Genomic DNA, 12,624 nt, shown 5'->3' with positions numbered 1-12,624 from the left:
ATGTTAGATCTACTATGGACTGGACTCTCTCACTATTATGTTAGATCTACTATGGACTGGACTCTCTCACTATTATGTTAGATCCACTATGGACTGGACTCTCACTATTATGTTAGCTCCACTATGGACTGGACTTTCACTATTATGTTAGATCCACTATGGACTGTACTCTCTCACTATTATGTTAGATCCCCTATGGACTGGACTTTCACTATTATGTTAGATCCACTATGGACTGGTATCTCACTGGTATGTTAGATCCACTATGGACTGGACTTTCACTGTTATGTTAGATCCACTATGGACTTGACTCTCACTATTACGTTAGATCCACTATGGACTGGACTCTCACACTATTATGTTAGATCCACTACGGACTGGACTCTCACTATTATGTTAGATCCACTATGGACTGGACTCTCACTATTATGTTAGATCTACTATGGACTGGACTCTCACACTATTATGTTAGATCCACTATGGACTGGAATCTCACACTATTATGTTAGATCCACTATGGACTGGACTCTCACTACTATGTTAGATCCACTATGGACTGGACTCACACACTATTATGTTAGATCCACTACGGACTGGACTCTCACTATTATGTTAGATCCACTATGGACTGGACTCTCACACTATTATGTTAGATCCACTATGGACTGGACTCTCACTATTATGTTAGATCCACTATGGACTGCACTCTCACACTATTATGTTAGATCCACTATGGACTGGACTGTCACTATTATGTTCGATCCACTATGGACTGGACTCTCACTATTATGTTAGATCCACTATGGACTGGACTCTCACTATTATGTTAGATCCACTATGGACTGGACTCTCACACTATTATGTTAGATCCACTTGACGTCCATTGCTTTTGGTCTCCCGTCGGGGAGGGGGGATGGACAACCACATTTGCAGTCCTCTCCAAGGTTTCTCCTAGTCATTCTCATTGACGTCCCATTGGGTTGTAAGTTTTTCCTTGCCCTTATTTGGGCACTGATCGGCGGATGTCGTTTTGGCTTGTGCAGCCCTTTGAGACACTTGTGATTTAGGGCTATATAAGTAAACATTGATTGATTATCTTATATTTTTCTTAACAAGCAATAGCATCAAACTGTTGGACTTTGTCAGCACCAACCAGTGTGGGAATTTCTGGCTGACCCACTTGTTGACGTGGACAACTTTCCCTGCGTCTTTGTGGCAGTGGCCTACTTTGTGTTGTTGCCAAATGTTTAATTCAGATCAGCTCAAAAGAATGATCTCTGCACTCAGGGGCGTAACACCAAATGCTAGGCCCCCCATACAGAAGACTCCGAAAGGGGAGCCCAACACACCCTAAACTCAATGTCGCCGTGCCATACACACACATGTTGTATGTTTACATGCACTACTAAAACACTCATTATCGTATATATTTGGGTCAAGGGAGTAGGTTTGATTTTGAGATCGGTGGGGATACAAAAGTGCTCCAAGGCAGCACTCTGAAAGTTTACTTCTTTTTTTTATTTTTACATTAGCAATCATAATTTCACGTCTTGCAGATGTTATAGGGTAAAGCAACTAAAATGAAAGCAAAAGAGACAACTGTAGTGCAACTGTGCATCATACTGTCAATGAACATAGACTACTGTCCATCAACAACATCAGAAATACATTCATGCAATACAACATTGTAAATAAACATAAATGAACTGTAATAATCTTTTCCCCAACTTGTGTTTGAATCAACTACTTCTTTCTATTGCTGCTTTTGTACTGTAAATATGTTTGTCACTAATACTCAAATACAAGCAGATTAGTGTCCACTGGTTGTTCCTATTTGAAAGAGCCAAACACATGCCTCCGCCGGTCTGTCACAGAAATGAACTGCTGGCAAAAAATATGTTGATGCATGACAGATACATTAAGGACAATGACAATAGAGCTTGATGGTAAAGTTACTGCCTGAGCAAAAAGGCTTTTACTAAATATGAATATTACTTCATATCAATTCATTATATTTTAGCATTGTAAAATCACATGATCATCTAGTGAGGGTTTATTGTATTTCCACCACTTTGGTATTTTCAAACCGTTGCTCACTTCTACACAAATACATGAAACTATAAAATAATTAAAAAAATAAAACCGGAAGGTGAAATCCGGCGATCTGATTGGCTGTTAACCGTGGTTTAAATATTCTAAAGCCTTATCACAGTGCAGGCTATCACTCCGCCTCAGGCACGCATGACTGGTATGAATGGAAGTTGTTGTCATGTATCCATGACAACGGACTGTTGCATTCCATAGTAAAGGACAGCTGATGTTTTTACGATGTTAAAAAACGGACTAAAGTAGTTGAATTCACATGTTTAAGGTTAACTTTCACCTCCGGGGAGGGTTAACAATGGTAAAGGGGACTGAGCATTGACTTTCACCTGAAAAAAAGCGGAGGAAAAGACGAGATGCAGTGCTTATTTGGAGCAAACGTCTAGATAGGTGGAACTATTTTTTCCACATTGAGGCTATTTTATTGGATAATATGTATTTCTGGTTGAATAAAACTACATTAAATTGATTAAGTATTCCTATTTCATAATACCTTTATTGGTAACTGTTTTGTAAAAGCAATATATCACTCCAGTCCATGGTGTATGCTCATTATAGCACTCTAAGGGGCGTGACTGGAGTGATATATTGTTGAATTATTCAATATTGTTGAGCCTCTATACACCCTTGAATTAACTTACAGTTTGACTCCTAAAGGAGTCTCTTATATCCAGTTTTCTTTTCATTGACATCCTTCAAAACCTACAGCACACACGTACGCAAACAGACACAAACACAATGTAAATCACACCACTGATATTAAAATCCATCTAGCTGCCGTGTTCAGGAACAACAAATGCCGAACATGTTGACAACTTACACTTACTTACAACTTACAACATACACTTACTTACAACTTACACTTACTTACAACTTACAGTTACTTACAAGTTAGAACTTACAACTTACACTGACAGTTAAACCGCCTCTCGTCCGCTCGCTAGCAACTAGCACAGCGCGAGGGTGTGTCAGTCGATCTCCAGCCAGGCTTTTAAAAAAAATAGACCTAAAAATTAGTGATCATCAATCTTCACCAAGACGTCACTTAAATGACATTCACGGTACCGGAGGGTCTTGTGAGATGACGCTGGCTGCTGCAAGATCATTATTATTAAAATATGACCGAGAGGAAGGCGAGAAACACTTTTTATTTCAATAGACTTTCGCGCCGTACCTTCCGTCAAAACTCTAAAGGCCGACTGCACATTTCCTATCTTCACAATAAAAGCCCTACTTCATGCTGCCTGCACTAACTAAATACAGAGTCTCGGAAAGGTGGCGTGCACAAGCGATCCCTCAGAAAGCTGGCGTGCACATCACTTACAAGTATTCCTTGGGTGAATTATGTAAACTCACTACACCGGTATGTTTTAGCGCTTTCATGGCAAGTTTACTGACAGATATATGTAAGAACTTTACACTAATTTGTATTAGAAATGGCAACAGCGGAGGATGAATGTCCCAAAATAAGAAGATGGAGAAAAAGAAGAAGCTTATCGACTACGGTTGTTCACAGACTACAAAGGCGGACGCGCGCAATTTTTCAGGACTTATGCAGATCCCAAATACAGATCAGCAGGTACCAGAAGGTAAGAAAAGTTGCTTTTGCATAATATTGCGAAACAAAACAACAGATAATATGTCTTACCATATAATGATACTTATATGTTGAAGCACAGTACAATCCATCAAGCTGTGCGGCTTCATACCTTACAAAAGTCGTACTATAACATTTTGATGGATTATTGAGCGCCGTGTGTAAAGTTCTATATTTTCAATGGAACATATAAAATGTTGGTGTTGATTACTTGAGTCATATTGCAATCCACACGTTTCTCTTGTGTGTGACTGCCATCTACTGGTCACACTTATCATTGCACCATGTACCAAATAAAATAGCTTCGAGTTCGTTAAACAAAACCAAAATAATTTCGTACATTAGACACGCCGGGTTATAAGGCGCACTGTCGAGTTTTGAGAAAATTAAAGGAGTTTAAGTGCGCCTTATAATCCGAAAAATACGTTAATTATGGTTTTGGCTTTTTAAAGATGGGGCTAATATCTATATAATCCAGTAAACCCTTTGGTTTGTAAAATGAGTCACAATAACACATTATTATGATTATTAGTGACTCTCCAAGGGGTTAAGTTTGTCCGTCCTTAACACATTGTGACACCTTTTTCTAACTTTGAACAAGGGTGTTTGAATGCACCACATTTTTGACGTTTTTATAACTTCCATATTTAAATGACGGACAAAAAAAGTGACACTCAAAGATTATATTCAAAAGTTTATTAAACCACCATTTCAATATACGGTACATTCAAGTAAACCGAGTAAAGAGGAACGTTTTTGTTTAAAACTGGTAAGACTGATATTTATATTTACACCATAAATACATAAAATGTATCGTGTACAAATAGTTGCATGAAAAACTTGCACTTTAAATATGTATAGATGTTGTTTATACAGGAGGATGGTCATTTATTGTTTTATTAAAATACTTGGATTTTTACTATACAAGACACAGACAAAAAGACAGAATATCGTAATCATAATTTATTTAACTGCCTCATAATGAAGCACTCAAGGTCCATTTTGAACTCTTGTTTATAAAGTAACCAAATATGGTTCCTTGCTCCAAAAAGAGCCAGCTTAATAAAAAAAAAAAAAAAGCAGTCCCTCTGTATTAACACTCGACAGCTAAAGGATTTTTAAGACTGCATAATATTAGAGGAAGTCGTCTATATTCTGCAAGACGTCAATAATAATCCTACTACGGCAGAAAAGTAAACAAGTTGTAATTTAAAAATGCTAAGTAACATAGCGGCAGATTATGTGGCGGAGGCTCGCACGGACAAATGAAGCATTCCAGACTGTTGGCATGGATAGGTTTATATAGGGTGACAGCTGCAAGAGTGTGTTTGTGTGTGTGTGTATGTGTGTGTGTGTGTGTGTGTGTGTGTGTGTGTGTGTGTGTCACAACAGAAAGGTTTTTAAGAGCTTTCAGGAAGTGCTGCTTCTCTTTCTGGTCCTCGGCCGCCTCCTTAGGACTTCTTCTTCCTGGTCGCTTTCACAATCCCTCTGACATAAACAAAGGCTGCAGTTAACACACATTTGTACTCCAAAACAACATCATTTGACTTTCAGAGTGACATTCATGTAGGTCAAGCAAAAAAAAGCTAATCTTTTGGAACAACTGACCCTGGATGTTTGGTAACCGAGGTCTTGGATCGGCTAAACGGATATTTTTTTTCGCTATTCAAACGCTTTTTGATTTGAATTTGGTCCTCTATCAATTCAAGAACCCTATTGATTTGTAATATTATTCAAAAGAGATCAAGTTCTGTGAGCGAGAAATTGTAAAAATCCTTGGATTTGCCTTATCTGCTTCTTTCGCAACCTGACATTTTTCAGATGTTCAGCAATAACTTCCTCAAGACATACAAAAAATAATCCTGCATTATTTTGATAACCCAATTTATGAGTTGCTAGTGTTGGGGTACATTTTGGAGTTATTTTTATGAAGAGCAACCCATTTTTTGGATTCAAAATGATGGACCATTAGTGGATTGTTTTTCAACGAGTAACCCATTTTTGGGTAAAAGGCTTTTTTTAAATTATAAAGTTACTTTTTTCTTGAAGGGAATTCTATTTTGGATTAATCTCATTGACATTATTTACAATCACACATTTTATGTACATGAAATTATTTGAGCATGCTGTATAAGACTACTATGACCATACACGGCAATTCTTGTAAAAAAAAAAAATGTCACTCATTTCTTGCTTTTGAGTATATTTTAATATAACTAAAATAATGTTGATCAGTAATTGGAGAGGAGTAGGAAAAACTAGTCGTAAAATGTATAATTTTTAACGAACTATTGGATTATGGAGCGCTAAATTGCGCAACTCAATAGTTGGGTTGGCAATATCCCAACATTGTAGTGAGAATAAGTCTGCTTTTTTGTTAAATATATTAAACTCAATAATTGTGTTATGAATCAACCAACACTGAGTTAGCATACCTAAATTTGGGGTTTAAAGGGGAACATTATCACAATTTCAGAAGGCTTAAAACCAATAAAAATCAGTTCCCAATGGCTTATTTTATTTTTTGAAGTTTTTTTCAAAATTTTACCCATCATGGAATATCCCGAAAAAAGACTTTAGAGTGCCTGATTTTCGCTATCTGTAAATCCACCCGTCCATTTTCCTGTGACGTCACATAGTGATGCCAGTACAAACAAACATGGCGGATAGAACAGCAAGATATAGCGACATTAGTTTGGAATCAGACTCGGATTTCAGCGGTTTAAGCGATTCAACAGATTACGCATGTATTGAAACAAATGGTTGGAGTGTGGAGGCAGATATCCATCCATCCATTTTCTACCGCTTATTCCCTTTTGGGGTCGCGGGGGGCGCTGGCGCCTATCTCAGCTACAATCAGCAGATAGCGAAAACGAAATTGAAGAAGAAACTGAAGCTACTGAGCGATTAGCTATTGAAGCTATTCGGCGATCGCCTTGTAACCAACGATTGCATCTTTTGACCACTGGAGCAACTTAAATTCGTCGATTGGTAAGTGTTTGTTTGGCATTAAATGTGGGTGGAGGGAAAGGCTGGATGCAAATATAGCTACAAATTTACATACAGCTTGCCTAAATAGCATGTTAGCATCGCTTAGCTGGCAGTAATGCCGTGACCAAATATGTCTGATTAGCACATAAGTCAATAACATCAACAAGACTCACCTTTGTGATTTCGTTGACTTTATCGTTGGAAATGCATCTGCTTTGAGTGTCGCAGGATATCCACACATTGTTGCCATTTCTGCCATGTTAGCATCAATTAGCACGGCATACTAATCAATGCACACTCCACGTAAGACGATTTGAATCTGTCCCTGATCGTTTTGTTACACCCTCCGACAACACAGCGACGAGGCATGATGTCTCCAAGGTACGGAAAACAGTCGAAAAAACTGAAGATAACAGAGCTGATTTGACTTGTGTGTGTAATGTGTTTGAGAAAATGGTGGATTGCTTCCCATTATAACGTCACGGGTGAAAGGTCATCACTCCGACAGCGAACAATTGAAAGGCGTTTAAATTGCCAAATTCACACTTTTAGAGTTTGGAGATCGGTTGAAAAAAATAATTTGGTCTTTTTTCTGCAACATCAAGATATATATTGTTCCCCTTTAATAATTCAACCCAACAGTTTGGTTGGGTCAGGTCGCGGGGGCAACAGCCTAAGCAGGGAAACCCAGACTTCCCTCTCCCCAGCCACTTCGTCTACCTCTTCCCGGGGGATCCCAAGGCGTTCCCAGGCCAGCCGGGAGACATAGTCTTCCCAGCGTGTCCTGGGTCTTCCCCGTGGCCTCCTACCGGTTGGACGTGCCCTAAACACCTCCCTAGGGAGGCGTTCGGGTGGCATCCTGACCAGATGTCCGAACCACCTCATCTGGCTCCTCTCGATGTGAAGGAGCAGCGGCTTTACTTTGAGTCCCTCCCGGATGGCAGAGCTTCTCACCCTATCTCTAAGGGAGAGCCCCGCCACACGGCGGAGGAAACTCATTTCGGCCACTTGTACCCGTGATCTTATCCTTTCGGTCATGACCCAAAGCTCATGACCATTGGTGAGGATGGGAACGTAGATCGACCGGTAAATTGAGAGCTTTGCCTTCCGGCTCAGCTCCTTCTTCACCACAACGGATCGGTACGACGTCCGCATTACTGAAGACGCCGCACCGATCCGGCTGTCGATCTCACGATCCACTCTTCCCTCACTCGTGAACAAGACTCCTAGGTACTTGAACTCCTCCACTTGGGGCAGGGTCTCCTCCCCAACCCGGATATGGCACTCCACCCTTTTCCGGGCGAGAACCATGCACTCGGACTTGGAGGTGCTGATTCTCATTCCGGTCGCTTCACACTCGGCTGTGAACCGATCCAGCGAGAGCTGAAGATCCCGGTCAGATGAAGCCATCAGGACCACATCATCTGCAAAAAGCCGAGACCTAATCCTGCGGTTACCAAACCGGAACCCCTCAACGCCTTGACTGCGCCTAGAAATTCTGTCCAAAAAAGTTATGAACAGAATCGGTGACAAAGGACAGCCTTGGCGGAGTCCAACCCTCACTGGAAATGTGTTCGACTTACTGCCGGCAATGCGGACCAAGCTCTGACACTGATCGTACAGGGAACGGACCGCCACAATAAGACAGTCCGATACCCCATACTCTCTGAGCACTCCCCACAGGACTTAACCGAGGGACACGGTCGAATGCCTTCTCCAAGTCCACAAAGCACATGTAGACTGGTTGGGCAAACTCCCATGCACCCTCAAGAACCCTGCCGAGAGTATAGAGCTGGTCCGACCTCGGATAAGCGGAAGATGATGGATGGATGGATGGATGGAGTTTGGTTGGGAATAACCCAAAATTGAGTTATAATACCTCAACTTTTTGGTTAAATAATTCAACACAAATGTTGGGTTGAAAACAATTAACCCAAAATGTTGAGTTAAAATAACTCAAACAAAGCGTTTGTCCTTTTCTGAACCAGCAGTTGGGTTAAAATTGGGCTATTTTTAAGTCAACATGTTTTTGTGTGTATCATTCATTTTGAGTTATTAAAGCTGGGGTGTTCAAACTTTTTGACTTGGGCTAAACAAATTATAAATGTTATATAGCCTATACACATTTGTGTAAATATAATATTGATATAATGCATATATAATAATAGAGTTGGATATTAAGAGTATGTGAAAAGTTTGAATACTATCTTGTGTATTCCATGACAACCTCCTTAAAGTTTTGTAATCAGTCAAAAATATCAGGCAGCTAAAATGTGCCCAACATGGATAAGTGTAGACAGTGTTTTGCATTTTCCCCATCATGCATTTTAATGGATTTAAAGGCCTACTGAAATGTATTTTTTTTTTTATTCAAACGGGGATAGCAGGTTCATTCTATGTGTCATACTTGATTATTTTGCGATATTGCCATATTTTTGCTGAAAGGATTTAGTAGAGAACATCAACGATAAAGTTTGCAACTTTTGGTTGCTAATAAAAAAGCCTTGCCTGTACCGGAAGTAGCAGACGATGTGCGCGTGACGTCACGGGTTGTGGAGCTCCTCACATCTGAACATTGCGATTTGGACCGAGAAAGCAACGATTTACCCATTAATTTGAGCGAGGATGAAAGTTTTGTGGATGAGGATAGTGAGAGTGAAGGACTAGAAAACAAAAAAAACAACAACAAAAAGAGGGCAGTGGGAGCGATTCAGATGTTATTAGACACATTTACTAGAATAATTCTGGAAAATCCCTTATCTGCTTATTGTGTTACTAGTGTTTTGGTGAGGTTATATAGTCGACCGCCAGTGTCTCTGAGGGAAACCATGGAGGAGGCAAGATAGTCACAGCTGCCTCTTTGACAGCTGCAGGAGGAACGACACAAGCTCCGCTCATGTCTATGGTAAGAGTCGACTTATTACCACAGTTTTCTCACCGAAACCTGCCGGTTGACATGTGGTAGAGAACCATGTTCGCTTGACCGCTCTTTTCCATAGTAAAGCTTCACTGTCATCTTTAGGGAATGTAAACAAGGAAACACCGGCTGTGTTTGTGTTGCTACAGCCGGCCGCAATACGCCACTTTCCACCAACATCTTTCTTTTCGTAGTCTCCATTATTAATTGAAAAAATTGCAAAAGATTCAGCAACACAGATGTCCAGAATACTGTGTAATTATGCGATTAAAGCAGACTACTTTTAGCCGTGATCGGTGCTAGAAGAACATGTCTGCTACAACCCGTGACATCAAGCGCACGCGTCATCATTCCGCGACGTTTTCAACAGGATACTTTGCGGGAAATGTCACGATCCGCCTCCTGGATCATACATAGTTTTTTGTTCTTGAGTCCTTTTGTGTGTTTTCTGATTATTTTTGGACACTTCCTGTTCTGAGTTTTGCACTTCCGGTTTTATCTTGTTTCCATGGTTTCTCATTTGTTACACCTGCTATGCTTTTTGACGCACACCTGTTGGCAATTGTTTACTTTAGTATTTAAGCCTGCATTCTACCTCTGTTCGTTCTTGGTTCGGCGTTTGCTACATGCAACTTTCACGTTGGTTTCTCTGATTTGTTAACACTTGCGCTAAGTTACGCCTTAGCTTCCCGTGCGATCGGCACGTCACTTTTGGACTTTTGGACTGCATGCTACGTTTAGCATTAGCTTCCCGTGCGTAGGTACGCACTTTATTTTACCTTGTGTACCAGTGTTCTTTTACTTTTCGTATATTAAATTAAGTCCTACCTGCTATCCCTGCTTGTTCTGGTCCTCGTGCATCTGGGGGTGACTCAACACGCATCAAAATGCGCTCCCAACGTGACAGGAAATTTAAAATTGCAATTTAGTAAACTAAAGCGGCCGTATTGGCACGTGTCGCAATATTAAGATTTCATCACTGGTATATAAACTATCAGACTGCGTGGTGGGTAGTAGTGGCTTTCAGTAGGCCTTTAAATGGGTGAGATTTTTAAATGTTTGTGGTGCACGGACATTTGTACAAAAACCACAAAGTTCAGTGAGCAGGTTTTGTTATGTGTAACGATGTGTATTGAAATGTTGTGTTGGTTGGATTTTTGCACCATGACTGGGGAAGGTTGTCTGCATTGGATTGTATAAGTAAATGCTGTGCTGAACTCTAATCAGAGTATAAATAAAGGTCATAGGCCTAAATTAATAACATTAGCCACATGTGTATAAGCAAAATTGATCATTAATGATAAATCAATGTTCCTGTGTACATGGAGCTTGAACAAAAGATATGATTACTATGTGAATTTTCATGCATCGCTCCTTAAATCTGAATACTTTACTTTGACATGCGCACCATATACCGTAATTGGAAAGGTGTTTTATTGTTTGTGCTGGGGCGCCATAATTTGGACCAGTTCGCTCACTGCAGGTGCTAAAAAATTAGTGACTTACACTGTAAACAAACACAGATTTCTGCAATTTTGCTTGTCCGACGACGTCACGATATTCATTTATCAATTGTGTTCTTCTGTTCACTAATTTAGTTTTATCTCTCTGTGTTTTTTATGTTACACTGTGTAGTTTGGCGTCCTCTTGTTACGACATTCTGTGTACGTCCCTGAGGCTAGCAGTTAGCACTGCATAAAACAGCTCGGTCAGACGACAACTGGATCACTCCTTTTATTGTGACATGGACAAATGACACTCCATACCATACTTTTGTTTTTGTTAGTCTCGGTTTTAGAGCAATAAACTCAACAGTATACAACGCAACTTCTGTACATGTTGAATGTAGGGAGACAGCAGTAAGATAATCGCTTCATCCATCCATCCATTTACTACCGCTTGTCCCTTCATTCCGAGACTACAAAATTTAGCTCTACCACCAAACTATAGCTGACGTCAAAGACATGCGTAGTAAGGACAATTTCAACATGAATTTCGGAAGAAATGTGTTAATGCGCTCCAATCCAAATGACTTTCACATAAACAACTCATCTCGATCTGAATGAAATTTTGGTGCGAATGTGTGTGATTGAGTCAGAATATTCCAAATTGAATTTTTATTCAGGTTAGGCTTTTAATCCAATTAATTGTGTCCATGTGTACATACTGGTGTTAGTGTCCACTTGATGGTGACAACATGACAGCATCAAAATTAGCCTTTTAAAATGAATGCAATCTTCCTGCTGGCAAGATTCCTCATTAAACTCAAGACATTTTGCGGGTCAAATTGAAGACGTCGGCGAGCCGCACTTGGCCAGCGGGCCGTAGTTTGGACATCATGCTCGAAAATATCTGAGTTCAAAGTGGTGGGGGGCTATCTTTACACTGTGTTTCCAATTTTACAGTTGTTGTATAAAGAATTGAATGCAATAATCCAATTGATTTTTCTGATTCTTATCCTACAAAACCCAAAACCAGTGAAGTTGGCACATTGTGTAATTCGTAAATACAAACAGAATACAATCATTGAAATGGTTGAAATCATTTTCAACTTATATTCAATTGAATAGACTGCAAAGACAAGACACTTAATGTTCAAACTGAGAAATTTATTTTTTGGGGCAAATAATCATTAACTTAGAATTTAATGGCAGCAACACATTGCACGGGCCATTTTTACGTCTGTGTTACATGGCCTTTCCTTTTAACAAAACTCAGTAAATGTTTGTAAAGTGAGGAGACAAATTTTTTTAAGCATTTCCCATTATTATTTCCCATTTTTGCTTGATGTACAGCTTCAGTTGTTCAACAGTCCAGGGTCTCCGTTGTGGTATTTTACAACTCACAATGCGCCACACATTTTCAATGAAAGACAGGTCTGGACTACAGGCAGGCCAGTCTAGTACCCGCGTCTTTTACTATGAAGCCACGCTGTTGTAACACGTGGATTGGCAGTGACTTGCTGATATAAGCAGGGGCGTCCATGATAACGTTGCCTGGATGGCAACATATTTTG

General features: G+C 40.0%; 1 protein-coding gene across 3 annotated transcripts in view; it reads right to left on the bottom strand.

Annotated features, from left to right (window-relative positions):
- Nucleotides 1-4,381: 4,381 nt before the first annotated feature.
- Nucleotides 4,382-12,624, bottom strand: part of LOC133563525 (death-associated protein kinase 2-like) — a 74,470-nt gene continuing 66,227 nt past the window's right edge. For all 3 annotated transcript variants that reach the window (XM_061917685.1, XM_061917686.1, XM_061917687.1), the window contains one exon: nt 4,382-5,188. In XM_061917685.1, coding sequence (XP_061773669.1) covers nt 5,111-5,188 — 78 coding nt within the window. In that variant the 3' untranslated portion in view covers nt 4,382-5,110. The remainder of the gene's footprint in view (nt 5,189-12,624) is intronic.

Source organism: Nerophis ophidion, linkage group LG12, assembly GCF_033978795.1.
Source record: "Nerophis ophidion isolate RoL-2023_Sa linkage group LG12, RoL_Noph_v1.0, whole genome shotgun sequence".
In the NCBI taxonomy this organism is placed as follows: Eukaryota; Metazoa; Chordata; class Actinopteri; order Syngnathiformes; family Syngnathidae; genus Nerophis; species Nerophis ophidion.
Note: the sequence above shows the minus strand (reverse complement) of the source record. Positions and strands in the feature narration are given on the sequence as shown.